The 24,150-nt window shown below is 40.1% G+C and overlaps 1 protein-coding gene across 4 annotated transcripts in view; it reads left to right on the top strand.

Annotated features, from left to right (window-relative positions):
• The window catches only part of phf14 (PHD finger protein 14), a 66,741-nt gene extending 43,648 nt beyond the window's left edge, over positions 1–23,093 (top strand). The window contains exons 17-19 of one of the 4 annotated variants that reach the window (XR_013788138.1): positions 10,811–10,928; positions 13,142–13,276; positions 13,398–13,778. Coding sequence is in view for 2 of the 4 variants with exons in the window: in XM_079484602.1 (XP_079340728.1) it covers positions 10,811–10,928; positions 22,062–22,136 (193 nt within the window). In the remaining 2 variants the exon portion in view is untranslated. Of the gene's footprint in view, positions 1–10,810; positions 10,929–13,141; positions 13,277–13,397; positions 13,785–22,061 lie in introns of those variants that run through there. The other 3 variants (XR_013788139.1, XM_079484602.1, XM_079484603.1) reach the window with 3 other exon arrangements.
• The last annotated feature ends 1,057 nt before the right edge of the window (positions 23,094–24,150 follow it).

The following is a 24,150-nucleotide window of genomic DNA, read 5'->3' as shown; positions in this document are numbered from 1 at the left end:
GATTACAGGACGTCTGTTAAGTCAGCCTACTGAAGTATTGAACTCTTCTGCCTTCTTTCTTAAGTGTTTCTGGCATACGCCGTGCTGCCGTTTTGTTTCAAACGTTCATTTGTACTTGAATATTTTGAACTTAATTTTTCGATTTAATTTTACTCTGTTTCATCAACTGTACATATGACATTTTGATTTTGTAGTTGTGCTGTGTAGTTTGTATAAATGTGACTTGAGATGAGATGAGATGTGGTTTTGCATTTAAAGTGTGAATTTTAACTCTGCATTATTTGGGTGAGTGTGGTCGTGGGACAAAGGCGTTTGCATCATGCAAGCCTTAATAAACTCTTGCCTTTTTCACCTCATTGCTATCATGATGAATGATTCTCAGGTAATGGCTTGTGCAGATTGGTATTCGAGTCCAGCAGCTATGTTGTCTCTTGGTTATCATTAGGGATGCATCGGTGTCCGGTTCTACCAGGGAGTGTCAGCCAGGGCTTTGTTCTTCAAAGCCAAAATTAAGACCATTGGCATTCAGTCTGGTCCATTTTGCAGCTTATTCTGACCAGAACTGAAAAACACTGACTTTGACTAAAGGTATATAGGGTATCTACAAAATGACTTGTTTACATGTACTGATCTGGGAATCGGTCAACACTAATCCAAATACATTTAAAGCAACACTTTGTAGTTTTTAGAACTATAAATAACGTCTTCATGAATTATATCAGCAGTAAAACAACTCTTAACCGGACAAATTCTACTGCCGCTGCTACCTGAGCAGCCTCATAGCGGCTACAACCACACTCTGTAAGTTGTGTGATCGGGTCGGTACACAGAGCCCCGTCCATCCCCTGCCTGCGGAAGAGCGCTACATGGTTTCCAAACAGCGTTTCTGCATACGCCAGATTAGCAAACAAATTCTTGTGTATTGAGCTGCCCCCGGGGAAGCTTGTACAGCGACGTTATTTACTACACTGGTAACAGACAATTTTGCTTATCAAACACAGCAAAAGTTCTATAGTGTTGCTTTACAAATCCATAATGAAACATTTGAAAATGCATATGTCCCTGAATTGCGCTTAAGTACATTGTTAACCAATTCAACATGCTTTGTGAGATTTAAAAAAATGTTGCGCCTCTAGTTTTATAAATGGACAGACAGTGAGATGGACGTTTTGGTGCTTGCAAAGTGATAGTTCACCATTTACTCACCCTTTTGTCATTTCAAACTTGTATGACTTTAAAATAAGTTATTTTGAAGAATGTTTTTAACCGGCACCTATTCACTTGCCTTGGTTTTGTGTCTAGACAATAGAAGTTAATGGGTGCTGTCCGGTTACCAACTGTATGACAAGACCGGGAGTAAATGATGACAGAATTTTCATTTTGGGTGAACTATTACTAACATCATACAATAAAATGAGTGAAAATGTAAACTGTGAATCTTGCCAAAACAAATATGTTGAAATCAACTGCTGTTCCCCATTGTTCTTTAGACTGAATAGGTCATAACTGCATCACATGACTAAACTCTGTCATGGCTTTTGAAAAGCTTCTATTTTCACATTACAATACAAAGGTTGCTTATTATTTATAATAATTTGATTATTTTTATCCAAAGCATTGTTTTGGTTTACAAAAATAACATCTCAATGTGGAAAGAAGACCAAACAAAGAAAAATGGATGCGTTTTCAAATGACAATGTGCCTGTAATTGTAGTAAATCGTTTTTGTTCTAACATTTTGGCCAGGTTAGGGTTAAAAATGAATCTATCCAAACATTTAGTTTACAGTTCTTCTAAATGTTCTCAATTAGTGACCATCTCTCCTTTTATTTTCTGTTTTCCTTCTCTCTTTTTCTCTGTTCTCCTCTCTCACCGTTCGCTCATCTCATCTGCTTTCTTCTGCACACACCCTTCTTTCTTCCCCATCAGTCGTCTCCCTCTCCGCGTGCCAAGCCAGCTCTCCAAAGCCAGAGAGTGAAGGCTTTCATGGGAGAATCTATTTAACGGCATAACAAAAACCCCAGTGTACTAGCGAGCTGACTAACATTTGTGCTTATACGACAACAACAGTGACAAGCTATATCTCTGTGGCCCACCGAATCTCTTAAGCCTTGGCATGAACCCCAAAGATCGAATCACTTTGGCATGACCAAAACCTGAGCGCCCCAATCGCTCATACTCAGTCCAGTGGTTTGGTGCGAGGGGTCTTGGGGGATGAACAGCGTGGCCCACGTTTCGGTCTGAACCGGGGGAGTGGATAGAGGGGGAGGAGGATGTTCAGGAAGAGCGGTAACCTTTCGGATGATGAGCGGCTTTCCTATTACAGTCCTGACACGAGATCCACCGAGATGATTTAATGGCGGCATTTTGTTTTTGCTGACTTCACCCCTTTTTGTCCCCCGTTCAGACTCTCCACCACCATTAAAAGAGAAAACCCAAGAGCCGGGGCTGCAGCGTGTGGGAATACTAGCGAAGCAGCTAAAATCTATTACGCAGGGTCTTATCCTATCCGGTTTTACTGCAGCATGTCTGGAAAACGTGCGTGTATGCATTTGTCTCTTTTCTTGTGTACTTGGCACCTCCCCCTATTTGTGCATTTGGTAAAGGACATCCCAAAGGTGTCTAAGTAATTAACAAAAGCCTGGTAGAAGTGTGTAGACCGCATACGGTCTGGATGGCGTCCAGAGCTGAGTCAAGGAACTGTAGGATGCTTAATATAAACGGGCACATTTGCATTTAACAGCTGATCCGGAATCAGCTCGAGTGGTTTAACCTCAACCAGCTTTGGCCAAACCACACAAGTGACCGTCAGCTGTTAGAAGTGCAGGAATTGCACAGAGACTGTCAAAAAGTCGACACACTGTGGCCCCCTACTGACCACTCAGAGAAGTCCCGCAAGCAGCATGAGCGTTAGTGTCCCCACCTGGCCCTACTGGCGGTGAGTACGAGAGTAAATGAATGAGTGAACCGTTTGGTAATGAGATAATAAAGAGGAGTTACTCTGTCAGAGCATCAATCTGCCACTCTAACTTTAGCTGCGGGCCCGCTTGGTGCCGCTCCTCCTTGTAAAACAAAGGCCTCTTAATAATACCATTCCCACCTCAACAGTAAATCAAAAATAGGGAGGCTCACAAAGGCTGATAATCCACTTTCTCAATAGAGGGGATTCACGAAAAGCCACGGGGGCACTTTGTCACGGTCGGCAGTCAATGGCCGAGCGCCTTCTGCCTTATTGATCCCTGTCACGTGGTGGCTTCCCGAGTAATTGCGCTGGACCCAAGTGATAAATTAGCTGTGTTTGTGGTGTCCATATGGGTGAGAGCACGGGGCCAAAGAACTGGAGTCGCAGTGTTACACCCAACAGTTTGAAACAGTTTGGTAGATGTAGTACGAGAATGAGGAATCTTATATCTGTCAAATTGTCATTTTTAAAAACGTTGGTCTGTTTGGAGAAAGCATTACATAAGGTTAAAGAGTTCATCTAAAAATTAAAAATCTTTCATTATTTGCTTCTTGTCAAACTTGCTTGACCTCTCAATGGTTTAGTATCCTTACAATAGAAGTGAATGGGTACTGCCGTTGTTCTTTAAAATATCATCTTCTGTGTTCTGAAGAAAGAAAGTCATACAGGTTTGCAATGACGACAGGATTTTCCTTTTGGGGTGAACTATCCATTTCATTTGTTTCAAAATGTGGAGGTTGAAGTGGGTGCTGAGAAAATAGGACCGAACCTGAGCTTAGATGAGCCAACACTCTTGTCACAGGTGACGTCATATATTGAGACCGTTTCATAACTCCGATTCATTCAAATGTGCAGTTAACATAGCTAGCTATTAAACGGAGTACTGTTCGAGAGATTTGGGTTCCACCGCCGAAGCGTTTTTAAGGTCACTGTGAAAATTGCTCTTGCAGGACGTTAATCCGCAAAAGAGCCAGTTAAAATACTAATGCAGAGTAATCCCTCAACATAAAACCTTTAATTATATCTTTAAACATTTACAAAATAATCCTATCTTTATTTTGCTATAAAATGTTATTTTAGCTATCTTATCAGCCGTGTACCAGTGTTCCTTGATTGTTTCCTTGTTTTGTACTTTGGTTCTAGATGTCCTTGAATGTCACTGGATACATTTTTAGATCCTGGTGTTTGGAATGAATGGTGTTTGCTAAGGGTATACTCATTCACGCGAACACTCTTACAATGCTAAATATAAAACTTTCACAGTAATAGGCCAGCACCATTTGTGTTAGCTATGAGTGGTGCAACTTGTTAAAGACAACATCGGAACACTCTGATTCGACGCTGTCCGGAACTTCCTGTTTCCTGCCCCTTTTTTTAACACTACACAAACGTTTAAACAAAATACAACCAACCTAACATTTATAACCGGAAACAAAATGTTAAACAAATATAAGATGTAATGATATATGTAAGGTTTAACAATAAACTAAAAAAAAATGAAGCCAGAAGTGCTTTTGGACCAGTGTTTATATCTTGCGAAGTGGTCTACAGAGAGGTGTGTTGTAATTATTTTGCTAAGCCGTAAAACAAGACGTTCCCGGCAGATGATTTAATGCTTTTTAGATATTTCTCCAGCATACCTCCTACATTTTGTTTTGTCACAGAATAGAGATTAACTCTCAATGTATATTCCAAGATGTGGTATGATGTAGAGCAAGCTTTTAGTCCTCTCTTAACTTTATGAAAGACCTCTTAAATGAAACCGTAGCAATTCCGACACAGTCTATTGATATATTTACTATTTATCACAGTAAGTGCATGCGTTGCGTTCAATAGTGTCACATATTTCTGAATGAACAGAATATTGACAATAGGGTGTACCTTTTTTCACTGTACATTGATTGGATCTATAAAACTAGGCGTTTCATTTATTGTTAACTCTAATGTGAACATATACTTCTGTATAATTGTAGGAATCCTACTAACAGTGCAGTATAATTTTAATGAGAACTGATAATAATCTCAGTGGTGATTTTACTGTTGTGGCCTTTGCTATCTCCCCTTGAAATTTCCTTTCGGGCCTAAATGTTCCAGAAATCTGATGCTGGCGATTGCCCGTGTCTCATTAAAATCCTGTCGAATAATGATCGGTAACACTCCACGCACGCCAGCTAGGAGCCGCTTTACTTAACTGTATCCTCTTTACTTTTATCCAGTCAGATCTTGAATTGTACATTATGGTATTAAAACATGAACAGAGCTGTCATGAGCTATCTCTGTAATCACCGGCTGCGCAGATGAAGGCCGTCTGCTCTGAACCCGGCTGACTGGCTCAGGCTTTAAAAGGAGCATCGGGCTGAAATAGAGTTCTAAGTGGAAGGATAAGAAGAGATCAAGCAACAGAGCCACCGGGCTTTCACCCTGCTCGGAGAAACGCGAGAGACGACGGGAAGGGAGCCTGAGCGTGCCAGGGGGTCTCTAAGAACTCCTCTTAGAGATTAAACAGTAGATGAAAGGAGATACGCATCGCTAGCCCAGAGCAACATGTGTCACAGACAAAAGCAATCAATCGTGTTTTTCCCCTCACCTCACATCCAAATAAGATTACATCAATCAATAGACACTCTTATGAGTGATTGGATTGCGTCCGAGATCGGAGAAGAGAGTTGGAGGGGTGGAGAGAAACGAGCGGCTCAATTTTCCCAATGATTAAAGCGGACCCAAATTGCTTTGATAACATCAAGGACTTTGTGACGAGTCTGTAAGGGCAATGTGCAGAGCAGATACGAGTCGGCGCCTGTGCGCTATAGGACGCTGGGAGGAACGGGAATGACATGCCAGCTGTGACGTAGATGATGTTTTGAGGCTCCTCGGGCACGGTTGGGCGGTTGCTTTGTTGTTGGTTTAGCAAGTCAGGCTCAGATTCTTACTTTTGCATTGGAATGTCTTCGTTTTATGAGCCTAGTTCAATGAGCATCTAGTGCAACTCAACGCAACCCCACATTAAATGTATTCGTTATTTATAGTGAACAAACCTTTTTGAAATGAGACCTAAAACACATGGATTACCAGGAAAATGTAATATAAAATGTAATGGTAATAATGGGAGCTTTATTGGTTTCAATGGAAACCATAATGGTCTTTACTGGAATGTGATGGATTTTATTGGTGGTTTTAATGGAAAAAGCCAATGAATTTGCATCAAACTCTATAAAAAAGTTGTAAGGACAAAAGTTTACTAATTTATTATAGTATTTAGTAAGGCATGAAATGGGGCGTGATTGATTCACGATAAAGCACTAGCCTCCAGAACCTTATTGCTTTTATAATAAGGTTACCACACAATACAAATTTCAAAGCCAAAAAACATATCAATGTAACTTTTATAACTGCTTCTGAAACCTTCTCCCTCTATCTTTTCTGAAACCTCTTAATATTTTCTTAATATTTTCTTAATATTTTCTTAATATATATCTTAATATTTTCCCATGAATAATTATTATTAGTCACGTTATATGAGTGATATTTTGCAAATATCTAAACAATAAAAAGTATTAAATAGTGCTTGACAACACAGTATTAAATCATAGGCTCAGTGGTTTGCGCATGTCCCTAGCCACGCCAAGGTCATGGGTTCGACCCCAGGATATTTATTGCACATAGTCAGAAACCAAATGCATAGTACAATGCAATATAAGTCGCTATGGATAAAAGCTGAATGCATATATGTAAATCACAATGTTTTGCCATTTCCTGAAAAACCGCTTATTAAACACAAGTATTGACCAATCAGAATCAAGGACCGGAACCATAACACACTACAGAATCGTTACTTGTTCCCTTTAGCCACGAAGACAACATTTCTTTCATATCGTTATTTCTTCATTAGTTCTTCGATCGTCTGTAGATCGTTACAAAAATCATCTTGAAAGGTTACTTCCGGTCGAAGCTCCTATGATGATTGGTCATTGTCAATCTGAATTCCAATTAAGCATAGTCATCTGACTGTCTCTTTGCTTGGATCTGCATCACTGAGCAGTGTTTTAATTCAAAGATGGTAAACCGCGATACACAACAAATGTTACAAAAGGTTCATTAAGGCAAAGTAATTAAAGAAGCAAATGGCGAACCGGGGCGCGCTACGCTAATAAAACGCAAGCCTCCCGTGGCTGCCGCGGGTCCTAAACTTGTCCCCCCCGCAGGAAGCTGGGGAGTCTCGTACTCTTTCTTTATTTGCTGGAGTGGGGGATTCATATGAAATCAATCGGCAACTGTGTGCAACAATAGCATTGTGCTCATTAGCGCTGCGCTCACATACTCCTGCTCATTTGTCTTCTTTTCACAAGAAACCTTAGGGTGATTTAAATTCCCCTTTCTTGCACAGAAATGCCTGCTCAGCCCCTGTATATATTTATGTATGGGTGGTTGTGATCGAGAGCGCTTGCACGTGTCTTTGTGTGCATTTGTACGTGTCTTTGTGTGCATTTGTACTCATAACCTAGAAAAAATTGCATTTGCGGTTATATTCGTAATTGTGTTTGTTTTCTTGCCCTGTGTGATTCTTTCTTGCGTGCTTGCGCTGTCACCTTGAGAGTATTGCAGTAAAGGTGGGATAATGATCAGTTTTTGTGTTGTTTTAATGATCTCCTTTAAACCGAAATAAAAGTCTCATCGTGTAATATCTTCTCGTGCAAGGTTCTTGTTAGCTGTCTGATGTATTTAACGGCTTTATGTACAAAAGAATAAAACGGAAGTAAAACACACTAACAAGTGAGAGGCAGATTCTATTGCAGTGTATAATGGAGTGTGAGGATACTGCTGGGTGTCTTTCAGTAGTTTCTTTCTTCGTTTACTCTCTCCCTCTCTCTCTCACTTCAGAGGAGGATCATGTAATGGAAGCAGCTTCGAGTTGACAGTCTGTTGCCGAGGGCAAGCCAATTTCACATTGCTCTGTCACAATAAATATATGGATTAAAAACAGGAACCCTGCACGCCGACACACAAGCAGTATGCACCGTTTAAATGAGCTTGGGAAATGCTACAATATCATATTGGATAAAGAGATAAGGTGTTTGTTTGCTAAGACAATTAACACATTTAATATATTTTTTGAGTAATAGAGCAGATTGTCGAAGTTATTTTCCTCCTTCAGACTGATTTGTATATTGTCAATATGAGCTTTTTTCAACACTATCTCGCGGGAATTTCTAACTGTTTTACAAGGTGACTGATTCGTATAAATTTGTACGATCGTCATGCGTTGTTGTATTATTTGCTTTTACGCCAGTGACGTTAGGTTTAGATTAGATTCTGTATTGCGTTTTTAAATAATCGCACATTTTTGTGCAATTTGCATCGTACAAATTGTTGCAAATTAGCCAACAGGCTCATGCCTACTGGTTAACATACAGTTGATGTTTAAAGGGCCTTACTGTGTGCTCAAACCAAATGCAAAGCATTGCGATCCTCGCTCAATATTACATGTAGGGCTATAGTTTTTCGTGACACTTGCGCCGGGAAAGTCTACGTGCATCCAGACTTTTCACATTGTAGCAGTAAATAAGCTTTTTAGGTAATATCTTTCTCGACTTAAAACTATGCAATTTGCACGAAAGACACGATTCAACCAAATGTCACGCGCAGATGGCAAACACGTCATGCAGTTTGCGTCGCGGGTCACAAATTCACTGTCTGTGTATATAGCCAAACTCTGCCATAATTGCAATATCATAACCATAATGCTTTTGGAATACCCTGTGTTTGTTTTAATTCAGTTGGTTTTCATGCATATGGCTTTGGTGGTCTTGAGTGTGGCATGGTAAATATTGTAATATCACAAAAAAGCGACACTCTCTCGTTCTTTTAAATAGTTAGACTTTATCCCTCTGTGTGACAGGCAGTGGCAGCTTCAATTGTAAGTAGTCATGGTCACCGGTGTTTTATACTAAGTGAACGAGTCTTTACATCGTAGTAGGTTTCAGGGCAGTTTTGATCCGATGGGAATTCTTGGAAGCATTTGTCTTTGACTGCCCTATTGCGGTTCTCCCCAGCTCAGGGAAATAATAGGTTGGCATGGTAACCACAGGTGAGAGTCAGCTCATTCTTTTCTGCAAAGGCACATTGAAGTGTTTTCCAAAGGACTTCAGTAGTTTATTTGGTTGCTTGGTGAAAAACAATGTGAAGTATGTTCAGCCTAATGTTATACTGTTGAGGTGCCGGCATCATTGTCAACTTATTGTTGGTCTCCGATCAAACTTTTGAAAGCATGTAAACCCAACAAAATTCAAATTCTGAGCGCAAATCTTTTTCTGAATAGATGGCGGTCATCAAACAAAACAAAAAATCAGGACTGCATTTGCCCTTATTGCACTGTGTCAATGAAATGTCGTATTAATGGCCAGAAAACCATATTAATCAATCCGGTTAGCCTTTTCCAGCAATGTAGGAGTTCGGCGTTGACAGAAGGTGTACAGGTGTCTTAAGCATACGACTCTCTGCTCATTAGCACTGAGCCGTATCACCTCAGGTCCTTTAATTAGGCACATCACAGATTTCAAATGCTGAGTTTGAAAAGGGCTTCCACGTCACACAGCACTGGGTTCAGTGACACCTAGTACATCCCAGCCTCCACAAAAATGTCTCTTGGTGTTGTTTCTCATGTACCTGGACGCAAAAATGGCACCTGTTTCTCTGTCTTTCTCTCTCTGTCTAACCTCATCTTAGGGACTTACTGATAAGACCACTGTGCCTCTTCTTCCTGTAATGAAGATGAGGATGGGGATGGAGCCTATTGACCTCCCCGGCTCTTATCGGCCTTATCTGATTTACATTGCCAAATCAGAATCTACTCTATTGATTACAACATAATTAGTTAATTATGGACAGGAAGGAGAGAGGAGATGGACTGCAGGGTGAAGGGCATGTTGATGCTCAGCAATGTCACCTTCTGCATGTTAAATAAGAGCAGCATGCACTTTGTGTTCCTCACGATAATCTAATAAATTAAACAGTTGAATGTTTGTTTTTAAAACCGTCTGGCTTTTTCACAGGAGTAAAATGGTCAATCGGTAACTATAGCCTTCCACTTGACATCTCCGTTGAACACTAAAACTTTACGTTGCTTTACGTACTCATTTTTATCGATGTTGAAAACAGCTTAGTGTCCTGGAGGTCAAGCTAAATATTATATGTACAGGTTTAATATTTACTGCTTTGCCGTTTTTTTCCAACTGTACTATGCCATGGAAATTGTTTTGTGATTTTGTAATTTATACTGTAATATGTTAAATTGCAAAAATGATAAACCGTATATAAATATACATAACTCAAAATGTGAATATATATATATATATATATATATATATAGGCTGTTGTTTATTTTCGATTCATGTAATAATTTATGTAACTCGCATGTTCTCACAACAAACAATGTGAGGTTTGTACTACCATAACATTTCATAACAATCGAGATGACTGTCTTACAGAATTCAGATGAGCAGAACTATAACTAAAGACTCTACTTCTGTATCTTTCTTGACACGGGGACTCTGGAATAAAAGTCCTATCGAGATTTATCGACAAGATGAGCTGAAACTCATTTCAGCAGACCAATCGAGCAGCGTGTTTTATGATGGCTGTACAAGGCCGTGTGAGAGGTTGTGTGCCCGTGTGTTTTGAATCTATTAAGCATCTGTTACCTGACAGCAAATGGCTCTGTCACCATCTATCATACCTGCCTGGTTAGGACCATCCTGCCCTCTTGGCGGAATATATAAGTGTGTGCGTGATCGCACGGCAGCCGCATTTTAATGTATTCTCGCTGCTAATACGCTGCCTGTTTTCTTTGTAGGTGTGATGAGTGTCTGCTATGTTATCACTTTGGCTGTCTGGACCCTCCCCTGAAAAAGTCACCCAAACAAACGGGCTACGGATGGATCTGTCAGGAGTGTGACAACTCTTCATCGAAGGTGAGAGCCAAGTGTTGTGTAGACAGGCTCCTTTAGCATTCCTTTGTGTACAGATGAAGGTTTCATTGGATGCACACGCCAGGCCGAAGTTAACACTCCAGTCTCTGTTTGTTTATCAGTGTTCATCCCTCTTCATTTTATTCACATCTTGTTATGTTGCTGCCTTATCTTAAACTACTTTAAATAAATAAAAATTACATTCATCTACATTCATGCACAGTAATGACAAAACAAAAACGGATTTGTGACAACTTGAATATAAGTACTGAAATAAGTACATTGCATAAGTATTTAGGCTTATTGTTTTAATGTAATAGTTCACCAGAAAATGAAAATAAGCCTGTAATTTACTCACAGTCATTCTAGGTGTATACCCTAGGCATTTTGTAGTTCACTTGACCCTGTGGATTACTTATTTGGACGGATGCGTGTTTTGGAGCTTCTACATAGTTGTATTACTAAGCGCGTTCTTGTTCTCCCAAACATTTCCCATTGAATTACAGTGCAATAAAAAGCATGATGTGTCTTCGTGGAAACCTAATTAAGTTAATAAATGCATCTGCTTTCAATTTATCTTTAAATGGGCAGTCCAGCCTTGCCAGACTTTTGCTGCATGGAAAATGGGGGTTAATTGATGTTTGCCGAAGAGAAAATAAAAGATGAAAAATTACGGTGGTCTGACGGCATGGTGGAGAGTGGAATTATTGCTCAGTATTCAAATTAAAAGGTTAAAGCAGAGAGCGTGATTGAATGCAAACACTGCCAGATGGTTGCCATTTACTGTATCTTAGTATCTACATGCTACGCTTATCGAGACGTTATTGAGACATTCACTCACTGTTTGGCAAGTCATGCAACTGTCTTGACTGTAATGTAATGATTGAACCATTCTAATGGTCTAATATTTGCTCAAATATAAATTAAACATTAAACTGTCTCAAGTTTTTTTTAAAGTTTCGCAGATAAAAGGCTCTTTTGACGCAGGACACATTTGTTTCTTAAAACGGCCTAATCTCTCGCTCATAAAATCGACCGTTGAAGAATTACATTCTGGCAGCGAGACCCCCTTTGTGTGCGCCGTGTATCTCTTGTAAATAGTGCTATTGTAAGTCTAAGGCGTAGAAGAAAAGCTCCAGATCGGTAACCTGCTGCTGCAAAATGAGAGCTTTACAGTTCAGAACAAAAGCGATGGAAGGAAAGCGAGTGGTGACGGAGAAAAGAGCTTTAGACAGTGGGAGGTGCACCAGGGCCACAGGGATTAAACAAGTCTTTGCCTTTAGAATGCGTTCGCTGACAGCCAGCCGTGAGACCAGCCTCTCTCCGGGGACTTTCAGAGACCAGACGCAATCCTGTTTAATCACAGACGCTCACACACATTCCCCATGAAATCCAGGGAACACACATCTCTACCTCTCCCTTTCTAACACATGCTGTGTGCGATTTTAGTTGGAGCTGTTGTCTTATCTCATTCTTGCCATCTGGTTTCTGCTGTCCTGCTTTGATTTTTCTGGTTGCTTCAATTTTAAGAACACTTTAGTTCGTTTTAACCTTATTGTCCACTGCTGACAAAACATCAGTATAAAAATGACATAAGGAGTAGCCTACCTTTCATAATCACTGGGTGATTCTCTTTTATTTTTATTGCAAGGAGATGGTTGAAGACGGGTACACGTCTACATCAAAGTCACAAAATAATTGCTGTGCATCCAGTAATTTACGTGTATGAAAGTATTCAGGATTAAATTGAACATGTCAAATTCAGTGTCTATTGTTTTTAGGGACAGTTACATTTATTTTGCAGATACCATTATTTTCGATGTAACCTGTTATTACCAAATTTAGATTTTAAGATTTGTATATATAAATTATATTGTTATATTATCGTTGCTGTCCTTCTGAATCCTTGTTTGTCTTATCTCATCTTACTAAATACTGCCTTGTCAAAGTTGAAAAGCAGGTTTTAATACTATTTTTTGGTTAGATATTTGCAAAACTCGATGACAAACATAAAGGATGACTAATGATAATGAATTATGGCAAAAATACGAAATATGGAGATATAGGGTTTAAGAAGGACACCAGCGATATTTTTCTTTATTATTCATATCTTTAAACTGAAAAGATCTGAATTAATTGTAATTATTTGTATCCTAAATGAGTGACGAAATAAATATCTGGAGCTTGTTCAGCACTTACTTGCCTTTTAAATACAGAAACATCTGACCCATCACAGATAAAATTGAAACGACTGTGCCGATGAGTTTGACTGTGGCTGCCATTTGAAACATAATTGATTCCATTATGGGCACCAGAGAGCTCTCCGGAGATGAGCGCTATGTTTAAGTACTGTAAGTTCAGTAATCTGCTGTGGAGACCTCTTTACCTGTAGTCCGTCTCGGTGTTTTTTTAAATGCCAGCTTAAAATGCAGCCAGCTTCATCTGCATTTCTTCTCCTCTGCACGATTGTAGGGGTCGACATTAAAGGGGAACTGTGCTTTGGTTTGACACCACAGAACGGCAGCATGCGACTAAAGAGGCGATCTGTTATCCCATCCAGCCTTGAGTGAGAAGCGTGAGTGGGGGAGAGAAAGAAGCAAGAGGTTCCAACCATCTTTCTTTTCAGCCTCTCAATCAAAACCGACAGGCCCTCGACTCACCGTGTACCGCAGACCGTTATATGTGAGGCCGATCCGTGGGTGTCGCGGTTGTTGATTGGAGGGTACGAGATACTCCCGAGCTTGCCGTGTGGTTATCTGTCTCTCTGTGAAATTCTCGCATTCGTTGCCTTTTTAAAGGTCACCATGAATGGGTTTTTGCCTCTGAGGTCTTGATTAATAAAAAATGTTGTTTAACTTGTTTCTTGGTGGATGATTTGTTGCGTCAAGACGTTTGCGTTATTAAATCACTTAATTACGTTTGCCTCGCTCTCCCCACCTAAAAAAGGGGTGACAAGAAAAAGCTCATTTTCATTAGTTACGAGCACGCGGGCATACAGGGCTGGCGCTACTATCAGTTCATACGCAATAAAGTCTTTATTAGCTAGAGTTGAGTTCATTACGCGGGCTGTGTATTTTCCTGCCTGCGCACGTTAGATAACCCCCCGGCCAACGAAGGCCACATCCCTCCGCTGTCACCTCAAAGCCCCGCCGAATTGATTCGGGTAATAAAATGACAGTCCTGCCATAATATACGGATGGCCTTTAGTTCGAGAACCTGTTAGGTAGTGGAGAGGGGCTTGTTTGAGCTTTATTTACACCCGCGTGTCACCGCTGCTCACCCTCGTGATAAAACGTCCCGGCAGATGCGTGGTGGTGTGTTTGAAATGCCACGGGGCGCACCCCGCTTAGAAAATGCCTTTGGTCGGCTTTTGTGGGTTGTTAATTCATTTTCTATCTAGACTTTGGGTCAAAAACCTCGTTACTGCTGCAAGTATAACACTTAGACGAATGTATTTCTATCGCCCGAGAAGTGCAAGCACATTTAGTGAAGTGCAAGCCCGTCAAACAGGCCACTTCTTGACCTTAAGGTTTACTTTGGGGCTGTTTTAATTTATTTAGTGTTTTTATATCCGAAAAGCACTTTACAATCACACATGCTGTAAAGTATTATGCGGTTATTTGTGGGCCTGTTAATATTTGATTTGCTGTTAAGCTTCGGATCTGGAGACGATTACCTTTACAAGCACAGCCATCAGTCAAAGCCTTGACAGACCGACCCGCTAAACAGCCTCAATTAAGTTTGGCTAATGAACTTAATGAAGTCCCTCGCTCTGCCTGCTTTACCATGGAATGAAATTTGTAATGGAAAATAGAGATCATTATTCATCAGACTGGATGACTTTTGATTGCCACCTGACAGAACCAAGGGCAAAAACCTTGCCAGTCCATTTCGTACCAGTCTAATAGAAAAGTTCATATCGGATCTCCTTTAGATCACCTCATACACATCAGACACACACATTTTTTAAGGCAAACTAAAAGAGTGTTTAATGGACGTCTGATAGCAAAGGTCAAGTAGGGTGAGCTATTGTAGTTGTGTACCACCAAATGTTGGGGTTCGGGAAAGAGTAGCCGGATCCTGAGAGAAGTTATCTCTGTGTTTCCTGCTCGCGAAATGGAGAGAGCGTACTGACAAAGGGAAAATCAATGCACCAGAGTCACGTCCATCACTTTAACTAGGCAAGCCGGACACCTCCTGCCCTCTCAGGGGCCAATTTACTCAGTAAACAGGACCCTGGAGATGACATGGCAAATTCTAGCTGTCCCGTTGGTCACTTTCTCTCAGTACTTACTGGGTTTTAATAACTCACTCTGTGCACCTCTATGGCACAACCTGGTAACTGGGTGGACCGGTCAAAGGCTTTTGTAATGTTTTGGTAAATATGATCCAATTTATCACAGAAGCTATGAACCTTTAAGATCCACCAACCCAGAGAGACCATCTTTTGAAGTACCTGCTGTCTAGGTCATTTTTATAGTTGAACTTGGTCTGTTATCTGCTTTGAGATCTTGTTGTCGACCACTTTGAAAGAGCAAGAGTACTGAGAACACAGCGGAAGATATTTGTGGGTCTGTGTAGTTGTTCTGCAAGTAGTTTTGCTCCACCACCCTAATAGCATACATATAACTGGTAGACTTTGATGCCTGCATCTACATCTGCAATGTACATCTGGAGATGTCTGTTTGCTCATCTGCAATACGTCTCTGAGACGTCTGCTGTGAAATGTCATATAGACATCTAGAAGATGTTTGTGGTTTAGAACGTAAGTAAAACTACCTTTTCTAAGGGTATCTTTAGCAGCCCTTTTACAGACGTACCTGTGCTATCTGGGTAGAGTAGCCTGGAGAGAAGCTAGTCAATATGTCCCAGCCCTAAATTCCTGCTTCGTTGGAAATTATGTCAAGTCATCTAGCAAAGCTGCGCATTTCAAGGCACTCCACTCAGTCTTTAATCCAAATTAGTATCAAGAAATCAAATAACAGAAGGTTTTACCGCCTCCTTTATTCATAAAAAAAACATGACATAAAAACTAGCTTGTCAGTCCACCAGGCGACAACGAGAATGTAGGGAGGATGGTAGAGAGACTGTTCCATCTGCATGAATTATTAATAAAGAACCAGGAATTTCCTTATCACACTCCTCAAAGGGGACACTGGACATGACAAGACTGTATAAACCTCTGACCTCAGTGCTGCTCACAATAGTGAAGAGACGATGTAGGGCCTTATTTCATTTACCTATATTTGATTGGATTTCCCCCCGGTATTCGCTGACAAAGGGAAATGCTTGTATGGGGATGTCTTCGCTCCTGCACACATACTAACAAACCGGTTCAAGAATGCATTCTCACACACTCCCATATGCACACGTACAGACCTGCACACTGTTTAACAAATGCAGCCTTAGAGGAGCATTACCTTGTGATGCTATATATCACATTAATGGGGATCAGCAAACTGCATGCTGTTCATAACAGGAAGGCCACACACACATAGTCAGGCCCCTCTTGAGCTCTCCATTCTTTTCTGCAACTGGTTTGAAAAGACTTCCCGTTGGTCGGTAAGGTGGTTTATTCAGCCTGAGCGTTCCAGGTTCCTTACACAGGCGAGGAAATGAATGTAGAATGTTGTTCTGATGATTCTGGGGTATCATGCAGAAAAAGCTTGTCGATGTTTATTGGTCCATTGTATTATTTGATTGATCCACATACTGTCTCCGTTTGGCCTGTTGGCTCTGTGTTTCCTGCACATTGCAGACGTCTGTGCGTGTCACCTCTGTGAACTTTTTGCCACAGAGCGCGCTCTAAAATGCAACCAAATGTACCCTTGAACCTCTGTCGATATTAAAGAGAAATATTACTTACATTTTTTAACAGTTTTTGAACTTTTTTCAACATGTTTTTGTATATTTTTTGCTGTATGACTTTAGAGTGTTCCACTTAAAAAGTGTCCCAGTGTTACCTTGGTTGCACTTGGGGTTCACCTGGCGTGCTTAACATTACTCACCGCGCTGCAGTCTCAGATGCGGCTCATTTGTTTTCGCCCGCGAGTCCGTGTTTTAGTACTACTTTATTAGTGCCCTCTTTATTGCATCTGCTTTTATGCTAGATGTTGTTTAGTTTTCGGCTGCTGTCTGTCCATTTAAGAGCCCATGTTCACAGCGACCAATTTTCTCACTGAGTTTGAGCAGTTACATTTATTCATAATTTAATATTTTACCCGAAACTGCTGAAATTGGAAAGAGAGAGAAAGTACCAATCTCTTCATGCGCCACCCCCCTCTTCGCAACGGCGGCTCTTATCAGATTCGAATAAAAAATAAAAAAGGAAAAATCTCAGGCTTGCGCATTTTACTGTTCATTTAATTAGCCAACTCTCGGTAAGTTCACCTCAATATCTGTCACACCTCACTAAAATGAAAATCCATTCTCTGGGAAAAAAGGTAGATTAATGAATGCCCTTTGTAATAAATGAAAATGGGAAGCGCAAATATGCATAGTCATGAAATTTAATTGTGCTTTCTGGTGATTGGGTTTTGCTGGGAGAGGGTGTGTGAGAGAACGAGACGATGGGGCCAGAGGTGGTTCAATGTAGCGCGTAACACACAGCCTCGGCTGCCTAATGAAGCGAGTGTTTATGACCGAATGCGATCGTGTCATTTCCACTACAGTGAAACGCGTACACAAACGCACACCTTGGATATGTGCTTGTAGACCATTGCACTCAAGTTGTTTACTCGTGTAAATATCTGTCGGCTGTCTATACTCCCAAACTAACAAGATTGTGATGTACAAAGTCATGGGAACGCAAGTTAAACTGCTTTTCTATTATATAATTCTTAGCATGAACATTTGGTTGAAAATAATGGTTTTGATGGAAAAGCTAATGGTTTATAATGGTATTTAAATGGAAACCATTAGAATTTCTGTAATGGTTTCTGTTGAATTTCTATTCTTTTTTTCAGCAGGGACCATTTTTGAACCATTAAAACCATTATTTGAATAGGATCTGTTGGTTCCCATCTGCCACCAATATAATCCATCACATACCATAAGATAGTTTCCATTAAACCCAATACAATTCCCATAAAAACCATTAAATCCATTCAATTTTCTATTGTGTTTTAGGAAGGGTTCCCTGCACTGCTGAAAAAAACGATAGAATCCCAATAGAAACCATAACAGCAATTCTATTGGTATACATTAAAATACCATTATGAACCAATAGCTTTTTCCATTAAAATCATTACAAAATTCCTTTTTCTATTGTGTTTTGGGCATTATTCCAGTAGAATTAAACATACCACCAAGAGATTCCATCACATACCAGTAGAACCATTATAGTTCCCATTTTAACCAATGCAAACCCTTTTAAAACCATCAAAACCATTACAACTTGTTTAATGGTTTCTATTGGGTTTTTTTCAGCAGGGATGTGCATTACCGTACCTCTTTGCACCAAAGCTTAGATTTTCTTGCTTCTGTTTGAATCACCAAGTTGCCAAAAATGACAAATTTATTTGCATTTAGGACATTTTAAATGTATTAATTTATTTAATTAGTGACCTACGAATAGTGCAGAATATATTGAATCTGTTTAAAACTTTTGGACCCCACTTTTTTCAAGAAAAAGTTTCATTTCGCATATTTTTCCTAGCAAATGTTTTTCCTTCATTTCTATGAAGAGAGATGGTTCGGAGGGGTCATGAATAATCCGGGGTCTGAAAGCGCTCTCTTTCTCTCTTCCATTCCTCCCTCTACATCCTAAAAACACCCATTGGTTTATACCACGGTGCTTCATTTTCTGTAGATGTTGCTTCAGCTTCCTTACATGCTGCGTGTTTTCATCATCGTTGTGGGACATCAATCCATCTTCCGCGGAGCAAGCGGGATTGCAGGCTCACGCCAGCACCTATCAGATGGGGAGACCGAAAAGCCGTTTCTTTACCTCCGTCACATAAAGGCAGCGCTCTGCACATTTTACACGCGCACAAATAAATATAATGAAAGCAGAAAAAATGATTGAGAAAGAAGTCATGCTAATTAGCCCAATAATTCTTTGAGGACTGTGCCAGCTTGATAAAGGATGCTAAAGCTTATTAAAGTCAATGCAGCGTCGTACATTTTTAATTCTTTATATATAATTTTTTTAAACACGGCTTTATTTTAATCCCGCTTTATGAAGTTTGCTGCATGTTGTGTGGGTGGCAAGGAAAAGAGAAAGGGGGGGTTTATTGTGCCGCTGTAAGGCAGCAGGGGTCTTTGACTCGGATGCATTAACACACCGCAGGCCTTTGTTGCCACCTAGGGTCCAGTCCACGCGCTTGCTTTCCTCCGTCTTTGCTCCCTTTAAGTCTCCCTCACACTGCCGCTCACACCATTTCGCTTTAGCAACGTTTTTTTGCCCTTTTAAAATCTAAAATGCAATTAGAATGAAGAATTTGGCATCTCATTATCATACATGTATAAGTCGTAGCCAGAGGGCTGGCTGCTGCATGGAGAGTGAATGGCAGAAATGAAGGCTCCAGCTTTCCCCAGAGAAGAGTGATGGAGATATCCCACAAAGCAGCTGCCTGTCAGGGTGATCGGGCCCTTAGAGGGCCTGCATCTCCACGATGCCTCTGCCTCACAAAGCAAATGTCACACTGTCAGCAAAATGAGCACCCTGTTTAAAAAAATTGAAGTGGGAGCACTACGGAGTGGAGAGGAACTTCACATTTTGGAATTATTCTTATTTTGACAAGTATATATCACTATTTTTCAGGAAAGCGTTTTATCTTACTGGGGATGGATGTATTGTTGGAGTCCTCAGGCTGAACAGGTGAACAGATAAAGGAGACGGGCTAATTGTCACATGAGGAAGTAGTCTAGGCTACTCTTTAGTTACTTAGGGACCGAATCAAAAGTCCAATTACTTTTTTTTGTGCATAACTTTCAGTTGAAAGGGGAGTTACATTAATATTATGTTTATGAGTACTATCCTAACATGAAATATCATTGTTTGTAATAACTGTTGCCTAAATGAGTAAACAACATTAGCAGGTTGTCAGACTGAGGCAGGTTGTCTTGTGTGGAAGTTTTTTTATACTTTTTTGCAGTTAATTAGTTATAGTTTCTGCAATATTTGTTATTTATAACTTAATCGATGATGCAATGTAATTTTGTCTAAATATATTAAATTACATATTTGTCCAAAACTACCTAAATTTTTCATATTTCTAAATGTTTTCTATTTGAACAATATGACTGTTTAATGTACCACGTGCAAGACCTAAAGGGCGTTCTTTTTCTTCCAGCTGCCAAGCTCCTCATGTATCTGTAGTGCATCAGAATGTGTTAGCAATTCACAGGAACCAAGTTTATGCAGTAATCCACCAGTCGTAACACGCCATGTCCGGCACCCTGTCCTCGGGGATAAACACTATTAATCACAGGCCGGCAATGACTTGTGGGTCCAAGTGTGTGAAGTCGTGTCCATGTGTGTCCATGAGAGTGTGAAAAAGCTCAATCAAGGGCCTACGAGATTGTTAGCATCCCGTTTAAGTGCTGACTGGTCTGATGATAACGTATGGCACCAAAAATAATTGGAAAATTGGCCGGCTTGTCAGAGAGATTTGGTGGATGTCACGGGCCGAGCCGGCAGCGAGGTTCATGAAGCGTCGTCCCGCCTTGAGATTTATATCCCCCCACAGGCCGGCAACGGCAAAGTACTCAGAGTTCAGGAAAAAGTAACTCATTTTTCATAAAGGTCTAGCCGCATATCAAAAGTCATCCGCAGACAGAGACAAGACCCATATGGGAGAGACATTGCTGAATAAGGCAAAGCTGTCTCTTCAGATTAACTGCTGAGACAGCTGCTGAAGCCAACATTTACCCCTCGTGTATCACAATCCCGATGTTCAATTTCTTATTTCTATATTAGGTGTACTTAAAACACGGTCACGCTTTTTTACAGTGTAATTACTATTTAACTACTAGGTTATTACATTTACATGGATTTAATATATGTTAATGTATAAAGAGCTTTAAATAAAGAAACAATACATGCTTTCATGAGATTTCTCTGTGTGTGCGCACGCTCTTGATGTGGTCTGTAAGTAAAGGCATGAATCATCATGCGTTTCTCAGCTGTTTGGAGTGTAGTGTGTGGTCAGGACACCGCACATTGCTGTGCGTAGATGTGTTTATTAACCTTTGGAGGAGGGGATAATTGCATCTGTCAGACTCACTTAAAAGCTGAGATGGCCGTCATTTCCTGTTTGTCGTGCCCTCTAAATCTGCCGTGTCTGTAAGTGACTCTGGCATGACGTTTGCTCTCTGTTCTCTGTGGCAGGCATGCTCAAATTAGCAGGTTTTCAACTTAAGCCTAGATGCTTGGAAATTCACTATTGGATCTTTTTTGTTTGTTCAATTTATGTTTTATAATGATGATGTGAGGTGTGAGGCTTCCGCTAGATTCTACAAACCGTCTTTTATACACAAATACGTTTTTAAAATGTGATTTTTTTCACAGAAAGTGTGGTTATAGGAGTATAGAAATTTCTTGTGGATATCCAGTAAGAGAGACAAACTACAGATGAGGTCTCTTTAATATCTCAGTGGTTTCTCCTAGATGTGAGTGAGTTTAAATGGACAGAAAAAAGGGAACTTTTGTCTCATCCATCTCGGATGCAGTATTTCTCCTAAGAAAAATCCCCAAATCTCACACGTCTTGAAAGCAGTTTCAGAAGAGATGGTGGCAATGTCACAAACTAAGCTCAGATATGGCACATTTGCACAATATTATGGAAGGTTTCATTATGAACACAAACACTTCTCATCACTTTTACCCTACTATTTTACCTGTACAAATCTACATTTATTTTACAACTCCATACTCAAAATGTTTTGAAAATTATCTAATTTGTTTCTATTTTTATGTCGTCTTGTTGATACTTAAATAAAACACAGCTGAGAACTAAAAGTAATATGAAAGATCAACATCTAAGCAATATATATTCCAATGGTCGCTACGCCCCAGATTCAAACTGAATCATTTATAAGCATATTTTTATGTCTTCCGCTATATTTTAACTATTTTAATGTTAAAAATATGCTTTTTAATATGTGTTTGATTTACACACCTTTATTTTTCAGGAGGAGGAAGAACCACGAGACGTCGAGGCAGAGCTTGTGAAAGAGGAAATGACAGAGCGAGAGATCCTGAACTGAGTAATTCTCAGCTTTACCTCACTTCCAGTAATAGTCTGTTCTACACAGTCAATGACATCACCTCACTTCCCGCTGAATAGCAGGAAGCAAAATAATGTTCACAAATGAAATAGACTGCCACTTCTTTACCAGCCTAAATCTTTTGCCTAAAATCAACTCCATGATCTCTATATATATTTATAAAATATATAAGAAATTGTATAGACTCAGCAGTAAGTCAAGTCAAACAGCTTGAGATCTCATGAGTGGATTCTGGATTTCAGAGCTCAACCAAAGGAAATTATCGTATTGGAGCATTACCTGAAGACACGTCTGTTCCTTGATCTGCATATGAGCCCTGTTTCTTCCATCATTAGATTTGCTTTCTTTGGCTTGTGATTCGTGCCCGGTGAAAGCCCCTTATTTTTAAAGGTTATTGTCGCACACTAATTGACATTTTCCATTGTGCAACCTTGACCTGAATGTCCTTCTTGACATGAAATCTTACTGGTCTCGCGTGTCCAGATTTTTTCCAAGCAATGTTTCACATATTTTTCTACGCTGAGATTGTACTGTATCGATGTCTGTCCCCTCACATTAAAATATGTTTTTTGTTTTTGAACACCAATGCATTATACGTCTTCACAGACTTGGAATTATATTGGCGGGATTGTATTTGTTTCTCGTGTTATATTGATAATTCAATACTTATTAATGGTAAGAGCAAAGTCTATTTTATTATTTTTTTATAAATCTCATTTTTATAACTGTAGTATAGCTCAACCCATCCTTTATCGTTGACAGTGTTATCACCCATCCTTATGCGTCCATATCTCTGTGAGACTGTTTGGTATGTGCTGTCTGTGTAAAAAATGTTGGAACAATTCATCCTCCTCACTTCGAATTCAAGAAGAGTCTGTATTTAGGTACTTTAAAAACATGACATTCGTAATAAACATTACTTGTGATGTTTTTTTTAAGAATTATATTTGTCATTGATGCTGTACCTAACATGTCCGCCGAGATCTTTAGCAGAATGCACAAGTTGCTCTTTTCTACATAATGAAAGTGGATCCATGGTGAGTATAAATGGTAACAGATTTTCAAGTTTGTGATAAGTCATTGTTCTTAAATGTTACTGAGCGTAATGATTTGATGAAAACATTACAGTCATCGCTCCGATGATAGATGTGTTGTAGATGTGATTCTCATGTCTTCAGCAGAGCTCGCCGGTGGGCACTCGAACATAAAGCTGTCTATATTCAGCTCTGCTTTATCCTTTACTCACAGTGCACATCATGTCATTTGACCATTCTCACACACCACAGGAGCGAGAAAAAGACGGTAGATGCTGTTTTATCTTAGTATCTCATTGCCTCACAAAGCTTCTCTTCTCCTCACCCTGTCAGGGAATCTGGCCTGCATCTTGACATTAATGCATCGAGGGTGTAATTCCAATTTGTTCCAAAGCAACTATTAATTTGCCCATTTCAGGGCCATGCAGGAGGAACCCTGTAAGGCCACTGAACCATGAAAGACATTATCTGAAGGGCTCTGTTTCTTTCTTTCTTCTATCCATTTTTTCTTTTTTTTTTGAAGGGGAAGGATTTCGTGTTGCGCCGGCGATTGATGCGCATTGATGACACGTCGCTGGTTCCTGCAGCCGTTTGAGATGGACCCCCTGAAGTCGAGCTCCCAGCATGCAGCATGCGAAGTATGTGATTAGGATTGTAATAAAGGCAGCGGGTGTGTTTATGTCAGAGTGGCCCACTCGCTCAAGATTCCCCTCCATGCCCCCTTTCACAATACAACCTCTGCATAACAACAATGCTGGTGACGACTTGTTCAGAACAGGAAAGCTTGGAAAGCAGAGGTTTCAGAAAACATCATGTTGCGAGAGCGTTTGAGGAAATATGTAGTAGTCCGGAGTGATAGAAATAAGAAAGCCAGATCATTTAGGTAAGGTGATGCTTAATATGATGTTTCAAAACATCTGAATTTTCTAGACTTTATTAAGAAAACATATTTCAGATGA

This window comes from Barbatula barbatula, assembly GCF_947034865.1.
Source record: "Barbatula barbatula genome assembly, chromosome: 21".
Taxonomy (NCBI): Eukaryota; Metazoa; Chordata; class Actinopteri; order Cypriniformes; family Nemacheilidae; genus Barbatula; species Barbatula barbatula.
This window is presented reverse-complemented; position numbering and strand designations above follow the sequence as displayed.